General features: G+C 51.5%; 1 protein-coding gene across 1 annotated transcript; it reads right to left on the bottom strand.

Moving 5' to 3' along the window:
• Window positions 1–2142: 2142 nt before the first annotated feature.
• Window positions 2143–8834, bottom strand: LOC137161193 (uncharacterized). Its single transcript, XM_067560305.1, has 6 exons — window positions 8740–8834; window positions 6049–6278; window positions 5154–5255; window positions 4317–4355; window positions 3036–3097; window positions 2143–2266 (listed from the first exon to the last, which is right to left on the bottom strand). The coding sequence occupies exons 1-6, from the start codon at window positions 8832–8834 to the stop codon at window positions 2150–2152; spliced, it is 645 nt and encodes a 214-aa protein (XP_067416406.1). The 3' UTR covers window positions 2143–2149.
• Window positions 8835–12882: the final 4048 nt, after the last annotated feature.

Raw genomic sequence — 12882 nt, 5'->3', positions numbered from 1 at the left:
GGCGCTCAACCGGAGCTGTGAAATGGCCAAATCCTCCTGGCTTGGCCCCCCCCAAACTCCCACCCGTTCCAGGTTCAGGGGCCAGCTGTGTTTCAAACATTAAATATTACTTTATTGGCTCAAATCCGGTGTGTTACACGCATGCACGCAAACGACCCCCACCCCCTTAGACTGCTCTACAGTTCTGGTACCACCGTAACCGCAAAAAGGCCCCCGTCTCGCCAGGATTCAGGCATGTGCTTAACACTGAAGAGAATCAGGGCCAAAATCTGCAATCCAAAGAGGAGCGGTGCACAATCCACGGCTGGGCAATGCAGTCCAGTGCCAGGCGGGGCATTAGGATTTCTGGGTTCTGTTTCCTCGCTTTGTTACTGGCTTGACAGGCGTGTCACTTCGCCTTTCGGTGCCTCAGTTTCCCCGTCTACAATGGGGCTGTTGATACATACCCCGCTCTGCAAAGCACTGTGAGATCTCTAGGAGACAAGCAGCGTGTAAGTGGCTCGATTGATTATCACGTCCCTTCTTCAGCAGCGGGGCTGATGGGAGGGTGGAGGACTGGCTTACAGAACTGAGCCAAGCCTCCGTGGGTTTCTCCGTGGGTTTCGTGCTGAGGGGCTAGGAGGCTGTGCCAGAGTCTGCCAGCCCGGGATCGCTGGGAGGGGCTTCGGTAGCGTCTGCTGTGGGGGGTGCAGCACTCTGTTAAAGCAAAGAGAAGCAAAAACCGTATGAGACCAGGCTGGAAGGAAACCGAATGGCAAATCAGCCCACAATCCTTCCAAAGCTTCCCCTGCAGCCCACGGCAGCTCCCATCAGTGGGTGCTGGCCGTCGGGCTCTGCAGGAGGGGAGCCGTAAAGAGCAGCAGAGAACTGCCCTCTCGCCCGGGCCCTATAGGGTGGATTCTGGAATAATCGTGCGTCAGACGCTCCTAACGCCCACCGGGCCCCGGGCCAGCTGTGGCGTTTGCAGGACGACTTGTCTTTGGGCGCCGCTCGGAGCCTCCTTGGTGATCTCCAAACTCCGCTGTGCTTGGAGCTCAGATCCAACGGGACTGAGGAGGCCTAGCTCTTATCTCACTTGGGTCGGCATCTCCCCCCCGCCACCGACCTCCAGGGCATTACCCCTGGGACAGCACAAACAAAGGCCCTGCAGTCAGGCAGCCAGCTCCCCCCACCCCCAAACCAGGAAGGGGTTAATGGCCTCCGGGGGTCACACTCAGCTGCACGGATCAGGCTGGCCTGGCCCCTTGGAACGGGTGCACCTGGAGCACCGGGTGACGCCTGAGCAATGGCTTCACGGCGGGGCCGGCCTGGTGCACAAGAAACTGGACCTACCCGGGCCTCAGGCATGGCTTTAGCAGTGCAAGAGCTGAGACGCTCCTGGGAGGGTCGGAAAGGCTGGGTCCACTTTCCCCACAGTCGCCCAGCGGGAAGGGGTCTCCGGGGAGCTGGGAGAGCGTTTTTCATTTTCTGTGGACTGCTCTGGCCCCCGGGAAGGGGTGGGCTCCCGACAGGCGCAGCTGCAGGGCTGGAACGCTGTCACCCGGGGCCTGGCCTCGGAGGTAAGTCGCCCCGGGTGCGATTGGAAGAGGCAACCTTTGGCGGGGCCCCTTGCAAACTCAGAAGGCGAATTGTGTATTAATAAGCCCAGCTCTCCCAGCGCGATGGGTGAAGAGGGTAAGTGCTTGGTGTGGGAGGTCATTATTAATCCAGACGGGGCTACAATCGTTTTAAACGTGTCAGTCCTTCAGCCAGAGCTCCGAGCGGTCCCCAAGATGAAGGCGTGCCTGCAGGCGACTCAGAAATTCGAAGGGCTGGGTGGAGGGGATTTTGCAGAGCGTTGCTTTTGGGGAAAGGGTATGTAGGTGGGGAAGACAGGCACGGCCTGAGGAGAGAGACAGACAGAGCAGGACAAAGCACCACGCAGCCTGGAAGCTGGGAGCCGGGCGTACAAGAGGAGCCCCTGGAAAGAGCAACTGTCATGGTACTGCGCTAAGCATGAAATCCTGGTTGAGTTGAAATCAATTGAAGGTTTGCCATTGGCGTCAGGGGGCCCAGGATTTCACCCTAGTTTTTGTCGCAGCTGATCACCGTGAGAAATGCAATCAGTGCTGTGGCGTTTATTTTATTTTCTAAAAAGTAAAACCAAGGATCAGTGACTTCTTGCCTGGCCGGGGGACGGATCTGGGTCCGAGCAAACTTGTGCGGTTTCCTCTGTGGATAGAGACTCCTTCGCCTGCAACGTCCCCTCGTCAGTCTGATTCCACGCCTGCAATAAAAAACACAGCCACGGTAGACTGACCTTCGCCTGCATGTTCTAACAGGCTGATCCGCTGCCGTTTGCCTTGGGGGTGTTTCCCAAACGTGAGTGGGTGGAGCCTCGTTGCACTCTTGCTAAGCACTGTTATTCCCATGTGGGGAAACTGAGGCACAGAGGTGCAGTGACTACAGAGCCCAGATATTCTGTCACTGGGCAATGCTGCCCTGAGAACAAAGGACCGTAGTTTCAGGCCACTTTTGTATTGGTGCAAGTCTGCTGGAATCAGTGAAGTTATGTTGGCATGAAACTGGATTAACACAGGGCTGAATCAGGCGCTAAATTTGAATAACGAGTTTAATGCAGTTTAGGACTAAAGACCCACTCAGGCACACCTGCTCGCACCAAGGCTTTCTAAGCAGTGGTCATTGCATTACATCCATAAATGGTGCTGTGGGGTGAACGCTTTGAGATCTAGGGACGTGAGCTGTTTTACAAAGCAGGGTCTGGACTTCTTTCCCCCCATTTTACAGATGAGGAAACTGAGGTCTAGCGAGGTGACTTGCCCAGGGTCCGATGGGGAGCCTGGCAGAGGAACAGAATGCAGGATTCCTGACTCTTCGCCTCATGCCTTCTCCGTTAGACTAGGCTACCTCAGAGAACGAGCCCAGTTCCTGTCCTGGCACGGGCACTCATTTGCTGGGGTACCAGGAGCTCATGGGATTATTTAGGATTTTTCTAACAATTTCACTGGAGAGGGAAATATGTTTTATGGACCTACCTCCGGATGGGGGAGAACGTGGGCTGCACCGTGAACGGCTTGACTGTCTTGTGAATCAGAGTCTGCAATACAAAGCATAAACACACAAAGAAAAACAAACGAAAAGCAGGTTATTTAAAAATCTGCTGCTGCTGTTGCTCCACACCTGTTCCTGCTCAAAGCCACAATGGGGACACAGCCCCAGATCGTCAATGGTATTAGGTGCCTAACTCCCATTGAAAACACGCCATCAATGGGAATTAGGCCCTTAAATACCTTTAGGTCTGGAACTGTCTTTTTTTTTTTGTGTTTGTACAGCTCCTAGCACCACGGGGTTCTGGTCCATGACCAGGGCTCCCAGGTTCTGCTGCAATACAAATCACTAATACCTGTTTGTAGGGTCTAGGCCGAAGTGTGTTGAGCAATCGAAACTGGCAATGCACAATGAACGGAAAATGCAAAAGAAGGGAAAGGAAAATGAACTGCAGGAAAATCTTGTTTGCAGAGTTGTTGTAGCCATGATGGTCTCAGAATATTAGAGACAAGGTGGTTGAAGTAATATCTTTTATTGGACCAGCTTTGAAGTTTACACAGAGCTCTTCCCAGCCATGAAGACGAGCTCTGTGTAGCTCAAAGGTGTTTCTTTCACCACTGGAAGTTGGTCTAATAACAGCGATTACCTCACCCGCCTTCTGTCTCTTCTTAAAAACAAAACAAAAACAAAAGCTTGCAAGACAAACGGGCTGAACGCTTTTATTAAAATTCCACTGAAACTTTTTTAAAACCGCAGCCACTTCAATGCATTTGTGGAAAAATTCTATTTTCTTTTAAAAAAGCCTGGTTTTGACAAACATTTTTTCCATTTGAAAAATTTCAGCCGGTGCTCGTGCAAAATCCCCGCCTGTCTGAATCGGTGCAGGCGGGATAGGACCTTCTCCCCACTCGTGACTTGTAAATACAGGAGAGAGGCAGCAAATCTGTCCGGGGTGTGGGGCAGGGACCATCTCGGTCTGTGCTTGTGACGCGACTGGCACTGTGGGGAACTCGTTTTTGGTTGGTCCTTGGGCACAATCTCAATAAACTTTAATACTATTGGCCTTGGGAATTAAAGCCTTTGTGCCTCAAACACCCACTGAAAGTCCACGAGACTTGTGCTCCTAAATCACTTGGGTCCAGATCATTAACGCTATAGAGGTGCCTAACTCCCACTGAAATCAGGCCAGGTTAGGTCCTTAAATCACTGCTCAGATACCACAACGATGTGCACAGCACAGCATGACGTGAAGGTGGAGTGAATCTTACCCAAGTACAGAGTGTCAGATCCGGCTCTGCTGCGGCTTTCTGAGGAACAAAACCAAAGGGCGGCGTTAAGCGAAGGCACCAGGAGGATAAATGGTTTTTAACCTTCTTCTGCATTGGCCAAAGAAAGCAGCCTGGTGGGGAGGATGACGGAAGGACGGGGCGAGCAAAGGGCCATGGCAGGAGACTCTAAAGTGAAGCTTCAGTCCTGACTCGCTTCACAAGGAGGTCACCTAAGGAACTGGCTGGTGGGTGAGTGCATCGCTGCCCTCCCCTGGACGAAATCAAAACTATCCCGCTGTGTCATAGACCCTCCACTGCTAGCGTCTGACTGGGATTCTCCTGTAGCTCAGGTGGCAGCTGTGGTTTGGGAGTAGCAGGATCTAAAATCTGACCCTGCTGGAGCCCCAGCGTGCAGCGTAACATCCTGAAAGGCGATGGATGCGTGCGGTACAAGGGCACGCCCCACAGAGGATGCCACTTTCAAGGGGGCGTCACGCCAGCCTGGCCCACCTGATCTCGCACACGCATTCCAGGTTTGTCTCAGTATCAGCCGGGGGGGGACAACCCCCCCTCCAATAGAAGGACTGTCTGGTTTGAAAACTGGCCAGCCTAATTCAGAGTCCCCCACTGCCTTCGCTGATGCTAACCTGAATTTGCACCAGGGCAGCTGGGATCAGACTCGGGCCTGGAATTTGCAGAGCACAAAGCCCTGGGCAGGAGGCGGGGTGGGATCACATGAATCCCTCGGGGCGCTGGCTCCAAGGAACGCCCCCCCCCCTTTCCTGGTAAAAATGGTCAAAAATAACCTCAGCAGCCCCACACCAGCCACTCCCGCACCTGTCTCTGTGCTCTTCCTGTAAGTGAAGTACAGGGTGATCAACGCAGTGACCATGAACGCCGGAGGGACCCAGTACTTGATAGAACTGGAAGCAGAGCCTCCTGCAAAGGGAAGAGAAGGAATTGAGTCACTGTGAGGGCCAACTCTTCAGGTGGTGTAAATCCAGGCAGCGCCAGGCCTGTCAACAGAGCGAGGCTGATTCAGAGCAGCCCTGAATGCGCAGCCTTCAAAGGTCGGCTCCGTGCCGTAAATCCACTTCTCACTTTGCCCTGGGCTTTACACTGCCATGGACTCAGGCAGCTGAACAGCTTCTGGGGGACTGAAGCCTCATTGGCTTTCCAGGAAATCTAGGCTAATAAAGCAACCCTGGGGAGGGAAGGGTTAATATTGAAGTGGTGCTTTGATGGGCTAGAGGGCATGCTGAGTGGATGACCCCAAGGCTGGGATGCTGCTGGTCTTTCCCTCTCTTAATACAGCTTCACCTCTCGCTTGCTTTGTTTCTGACCCCACCCGCGTGCCCAGCAGAGGTTTCCCTTGAGCAGCTCAAGGCAGGGCCTCTGGTGCTTGAGTGGCTGCGGTGACACCCAGTTCCAATTTCCTAGTCGTTCGAAAAGATCTGGCCGTGACTCGATCCCAGACTGTCTCTTCTAGGGTGGGCCTCTCTCTGCCTCTCGTTCTTTCACCGTTGGAAAGGGCTTGGTTTCATCCCGATGCAGAACAGAAACATTTTTGAAATCGTGAACGTTTTTGCAGGATGACCAAACCATCTCCCCCTGTCTGCTAGCCTGCCACGTCCCCTCGTGCAAGAAATCCCATTAGGGTTAGCCCGGTGGATTCACTCATGAGTATAACAGCTCACTGAGGGGTTGGTAGAGTTCTCTGCCCAAGACTTACTGGTTTTGTTCCTGGTGATGTCCTTGACTGTGATGAGAACTGTTGCGTTGGCTGTTGTGAGGCCTTCTCCTGCAGAGGTGGCTGTGTTTGTAGCAAGCCAGGATGCATTTCTGTCTTTTCTCTCTGATGTCCAAGTGAAATAGCTCTCTGTTTTTCCGTCTTCACTTTGTCCCGGGTCTTTGGACAACTGGCCTTTTTCTGCTGCTCCGGCAACTGCAAATACAGGTTTTCTTGAATGACAAATTGCACATTAGAACTTCACAGGCACAGCCTTTTTGTGTTCTGTTTGTACACAACCCTAGTTCAGTAGGGTCCATGAACATGACGGCTCATAGGCACTACAACAATACAAATAATTAATGTTATTCATAATTGCCAACCCAAGCATTCAAAAATCAGGAGGTAGGGTCCCCAAAATCACAAAACTTATTTAAATCTCGTGATTTTCAGCGAGAAATTCACTTAAGATTCTCTCTGTTTGCCTCCTGATTTCTACGGTATAATTGCTTCCTGTTTTTAGGCTTTTCACTTTCTAACTCTGCAGGCTAGAAGTGTGTGTGTGTGTGTGTGGGGGGGGGGGGGAAGGGGGGGGAAGGGAGGGTTGGTGGGTTGTTTGTTTGTTTTTAAAACAGATAAAGGAAGTTGAAATTATTTCCTGATCTCAGGATTCCAAGAGAAAAGGCTTTGAAAAACAGCAGACACTGTGAATAGAGCTGGGCAAAAATATGTCAGGGAATGTTAAATTTCCCACTCCCCCCCCCCCAGTAACTGGTTTGAATTCAGCAGACAGTTTGTACAGGGAAAAAATTAATTTCTTTTTTGGTGGCGGTTTGGGGGTGGGGGAATGTCAAATCAAACCATTGCCATGTTGTGTGTGTCGTTTCATTGTGTACAATGCAGTTGTAGCGACTAACGCCAGCTCTGTCTTTATCCCTCTCTCTTCTGCACAAAACAAACTTTGCCATACAGCGGGCCGGATTCTTCAGTCTGATCCGACCCCCCTGCTCCATTCAGGCAGCACAAATCAGCGAGGGGCAGACACCACTTATTGGGTCAACTTAATGTGCCCTGTCTAAACACACTCACGTTGTACCTCATCTTAAAGCAGACCTAATAAGCTTTCCAGTGATGTATGAGGTGGAGCCATCCACCATAGACACAGGGACAAATGGAACACCATCAACATGCTAAAGTGACGCCTTTGAAATGTTTCTATTTGTTTGTTAGTTTAATGGCTCTTTGGATAATTTCAAGACATCAGATTGGATTTCTCGGTGACCTCAAAGCATCACAACACTAATCTAAAAGGTAAAACAAATCTAATATTAACATATGCCGGGATCCTTGCAATGCAATAGCTCTGGTGACTTTTCTATCATCTTGTTCACCACTAATGATCTCTGCCGAGAGTGTTTGAGTTACCACAGTCTTCACTGCCTTGGCCTGTACATGTATCTGTGCAGGGCGGATTGTTCTGACGACAGACACGCTGGATTGTGCCCTTCTGACAGAGGCACAGATAAGGTCTGGTGGAAGCTCAGGTCCCATTGGACCCTTGAATAATACAGGAAGTCTTTCAGCACCCACATTTTCCCATCTGTGATGCAATGGTGATCCAACATCTGCTTTCCCAATGTGCAAAGATAGCTAAATCTGTCTTTGCCAAGAAGCTCTTATGACATGCTCTTCAAAACTGTCCTCACATGGTGGGCGGTTGCCTAGAGACTTGTCCTTTCTGATGGCTAGATTGAGGCACAAGGAATTTAGGTCTCTGGGGGTCTCCTTTTCCTTCTCGCCCTGGTCACACCACACCACTGCCAACTTCCTTCCTGCAGAAATGACAGCTTGTCCATCACTCTCTCAATTGTGCAAGGTCCCTGAAGCAGTAAACTCCCTTTGTTCTGACAGTATTATACACAGATTTCTTTTCCCTCCAGTACCAAATAGGGATGAGTCAGGGTCACACCCTACTACTGTGTGCACCGCAGGAAGTATGTTGCAGCAGTCAGGAGTGAGCGCGTCACAGATTGCTTGCACGGATACAGATGGATGCTTGTCAGTTGTGCTGGCGGGTGATGGTGCCTGTGTCAATCCACATGTTGTGTGTGTCCCATTTGTGGAAAGCAGTGAACAGCAAGGACCAAAACATTGGTGTCACGTGACCTAATAACTACAGTTGCTTCGACACCAAAAGACCCAACAACCATAGTAGCACATACAGGATGCAGAAGTATCCTTGGATCCATGTCCTCCTGAGGACAATTCAAGTCTTGGGCTTCTTCAACATTTCTGCTGGTGTTGGATTTTGGTACTTCATCATTGGAAAAGCCTCCAGCAAGAAGGTGCGCCTCTGCTGGGTGTGTTCTTACGATCTCCGGTGCATTTGGAACCAAATACTCACAGAGCAATTGGACAAGTGACTGCTTGCTGGATGCCACATTCCAAAACTTTTCCCGTGGAGGCACAGGGCGTCCCCCAATCACCAGGTATTTCTTGGACCTAACCTGAGATCCAGCCCAGTGCTGTCTCGCTGCAGCCTGCAGAGTTACTGTTGTCGTATCTGTCAACTAGAGAATTAGCTTCTCAAATCCTCCTAAGCCCTGCCTCAAGTACTCAGCAGCCAGTTCACTGCATGTGTGGAATACGTCTCCAGCCACCGTTTGTCTGACAGCCATGGCATCTCGGACCTACACTGTGGCTTCTCTGCTGAATGCTCTTAGCTCATGGATTCTTTTAGCCTGAGCTTCCAGCAGATGTTCTAATTCAGCTTTGTCTGTTCTTCTCATGGTTCCATCAGCACAGAAGAGGGCTGCAGGCCCGGGTCCTATTGGGTGGCTAAGAAGAGTTGCCATTGAAACATCTCTGCATCTCGCTAAGGACAGGGCTCTGCTGAAGACAATTGCTGGACTGACAGCACCTGGGATTGTCGCTCCACTGCCAGACTTAAATTTGGTCTTCTTGGCCATATCAGCAAGTGTTTTGATGCCATATTCCTTGGCCAGGCTGAACAAGTTACATGTCCGATCAGAATCCAGGACACCTCTCACAAGACTCTCCATTGGTTCTTCACCAACGTTTGCTGTTTCCAGTAGAGACTCTTGTACATATGTTGACAAGCAGCTCTGGATGTGGCTCAGAGCCAACTGGATGTGTCGTATTGTTGACGAGGCCGTAACACGCTCTTCATCCTCCTTCCGTGCCGAGGCGAGGACTTGTCGTGAAGATCAAAGTCCATAAACTTCTTGTTAGGCACTTTGTTCTGTCCTAGCTTTCGCATATTTGTAACATGAAGCTGTGAGTTGCCATTTCCAACACTGGCCTGTCCGTAAGTGTCATTGCATTAAAAAGCTAGTTTTTAAATTGTTTGTTTGTTTCTTTCTTTCTTTTTGTAAGAAACCTTTAGTTTTAGTTATTAAAGGATTGGCTGGCAGCGTGGGATTTTGGGTAAGATCCAAACTGATATTGATCTGGTGCTGTGGCTGACCCCTTGGGATCAGGAGGAACCTTTTTGGTAAAGAGCAGAGAGTTTAAATAACTGGTCGCTTTACTGGACCTAGTGGCCGATTGGGAGCCAGAGACCGAAATGCAGTAAAGGGGGCTGTGTGTATTTGTATGCTGGCTTCTTGATAACCAGGGTGGGGAATCAGAAGCAGTTTGTGGCTGGTTGGGAAGCCTGACTTCAGTGTCACACACCAGTGCTGGGAGAACCTGCTCTCCTTTTACAGACTGCTCTTACCTTGGCATTATCAGGTGGCTGCCCTGGGCATGGACGGGTCACAGCAGTGACTCCCTAGTGATGACCGACCAGACCTCCGGCAGGAAGCGCCGGCTGGGTGTAGCCGCTCTTGCCCCACACACGCTAATGCAACCCTCCTAGAAGCAAGGAGTTGAAGCACCATCCGGCCATGCTTCCTCTGTGTCTCATGCAGTTTGTCGAAGTTGCGAAAGACAAGGGGAGCAACAAGCGGTTACTTTGCTGCCTCATGGTGACTGATGGAAACAGCAGGGCCCTGGGCAGCTTCAAACTGACCCTAACAGGCAGTTGGGAAATTCTCCCAGCTGCACCAAACTCAGCTCTGTGGAGTGTGCAGCAAACCGTCTGCAATGTCTGAGCGTAGCCAGGGATGGCTCAGTGTTGGTGAGAATCCGGCCCACGGTCAGTGGATGGAAATCAGTGGCAGGGAAACGTAAAGCAAGTTGTGGTTTGTTTGTATAACCATTGTGCTTCGGAACCCCAGTCATGGCCCAGCATTCCATGGTGCCAGGGGTTGTACAAACACACAACAAAGAAAGACAAGCCCCTTTCCCAAAGGGCTAATTAATCTAAGTATAGACAAGAGATAACCACTCGGGGGGCACAAGGAAACAATGAGACAACAGCCACCAGCATGACAGGTGGGGGTCTTGGCTCACCAGCAGCTTACCATTGACAAGTTCTTTTTAGAGGCATCACGGCAAAGGGGAGTTTAAGCCGAGTGGAAGGAAACGCTGCTTCACACACAGGTGTGTCTACGCTACGCCTGCGCCCACCGAGGGGTTTTTAACTCTGATTAGCTAACACAGTAACCCGACTTCCAGCCTGGCTTAGCCAGGCCAGTTCAAAACCAGGTTGTTCATTAGGCTTGAACGTGTGTGGCTAACCGAAGTTAGGCGCCAAGTTGCCGTATCTCCATTGCTCTGTGAACCTGGGTTGACTAACCTGAGTTAAACACACCCTTCTTTGTGTAGCGGAGGCGTTCCCCAGGGTGCTGACTCTGTGGTCTCCCTGCGGCAGGAGAATCAAATACTTCGGACTGTACGAAGGGGAGCGCGAACCAACAGTGACATTGGTTGTTTGCCATGATAAACGACCGCTCAATCTTATGTTTCAGGGCATCAGCTTATGGCGCTCAGGAGTCAGAAAAGAAACACCTCCAGCATTGCTAAGGCATCCTACGGGCAGCTTTCAGTCTCTTCTACAGCACCGTGCAGAGGAAGGACCGCAGGCTCTGGGGGACCGGTGGTGGGGTACAACTTGTGCAGCGTTATTCAGGGTGTCACACCAGTCAGTGGCCAAGCTGGGACCATTACCCAGCTCCCTGCTGTGACTACCCCACGCCTTCCAGTGGAGCTCACAGTCCAGATTCCCACTCCTTTCTTTCTAATGGTTAGACCTTCCCAGAGCAGGGCCCAGAAGCCAGGAGTCCTGCTTCCCAGGTCTCTGTCCTAGCCTCAGGCGATTTTGCTTTCGTTTGATGCTCTGTTATAAAGGACCCCCAACCTTTTAGAGGCTGTGCACCGGAGCGCCAGCTACTTCCGTAAACACAGATCCAGCCTCTTGCAGGTGCAGCTGTTGCCACTAAAGCCCATTAGAAATAAAACCCACCACCGATTCTCGCCGCCAGCCCCTGACTCTGGACTCACCAGTTCCAGCACACAGCGCCGAGATCCAAATCCACCACACACTTCTTTCTTTTGGTGCCATTCTCGTTAGCTTGGGGCTCTGAAAATCAACCTCATACAGCTGCATTCACGGTCTTCCTTCCCCTTTCCTGCTGAGTGGCCGGTTTCCTCTTGGGGAATGAAACAATACGAAAGAAATCCGTGTAGCAATCGGGGTGATGAATAGGGAGCAGCTGAGGGTCTGTGCTGCTGGTTTAAAGCTGGAGCGGAAAGTCTGTGAAAGGTGACTTTAGTCAATTGCAGGGTCTCATTTGTTATAGGCTGGTTGTTTATTACAGGAGTGCCCAAGGCTGTGCGGAAAGCAGGGGAGCGCATTGTGTTTGTACAGCACCGAGCACAAGGGTAGCAGACAGTCTCTGCCCTGAAGGGTTTATAATCTAAATACACAATGGAGGGGCAGGAGGGTGGATAAAACATTCAAACAGCGATCCGTAGGATGGTGGCAAATGTCATGCAGGTCCCAGCACTTTGGCGGGGAAGGGGGTGTAATTAGTGCTGTTAGCTAAATGGAAAGATATGGGAAGGGAGAGGGTGGGTGACCAGGGCAGGGGAGAAGAGGGATGAGAGGGAGGCTGATGGATTTGGATCGTCCCTGTAATAATCCACGAATACAGATGCCCCTTTTCGAACCACGTGGCTAGTCACATTTCAGAGCCCTGGGGACGTAGGCGAAGATCGGCCTGTAGACGGTTTTTAAAAAAAATCCTCTTTCTCTAGAAGCTTTGTTCTGACGGCTAAAGTAACCAGTGCTGTTGTCTGCAGGAGGCTGTCTGCTCACTACATACACCGGTCACCGATTCCCAAAGGGAAGGACCACCCGTGCCGACCCCGGTCACAGCTGCACGAGGAGAGTAGCTGATGCACAGGGTTCTGTAGCGCGGGGCTCGGTCCAGGCTTGGGAGAACTGTGGAATCGCACGCCAGGAGATGTAAAGGCGCCAGGGCCAACGTCGGAGGTGATGCACGCAGAGACCAGAGAGGGAAGAGGTGCAGCTAGCCCTGGAACTGGGACAGATGGTACAAGGACAGCTGTAGAGGGCGGCAGAGCTGAAGACGGAGCCCGGGGTATTTAAGCCATCAGCACAGAGTACTTATCTGGTCCCCCCCTCCATGGTATCTGAGTGTTTCACAATTCCCAGTGTAGTTATCCTTCCAGAGCCTCTGGGAGGTAGGGCAGGGCCATATCCCCAGGACACCGATGGGGGAACTGAGGCTACGTGACTTGCCCAAGGTCACTGTGACGGGGTCCCAGGGTGCAACCTGGAACTGTGGGACCGCTATGCCCCTTAATTCTCCAGCCTGGGCTGTCTCGCACAATGCCTTGCTGGTGGCAAGCAGCAAACCCCTCTGGGCACTGTTATCACACAGCACGAGAGCTTGTGGAGCTCTGCAC

This window comes from Emydura macquarii, unplaced genomic scaffold (genome assembly GCF_026122565.2).
Source record: "Emydura macquarii macquarii isolate MOO-44397 ecotype Brisbane River unplaced genomic scaffold, CSIRO-AGI_Emac_v2 contig_2273, whole genome shotgun sequence".
NCBI classification, from domain to species: Eukaryota; Metazoa; Chordata; order Testudines; family Chelidae; genus Emydura; species Emydura macquarii.
Note: the sequence above shows the minus strand (reverse complement) of the source record. Positions and strands in the feature narration are given on the sequence as shown.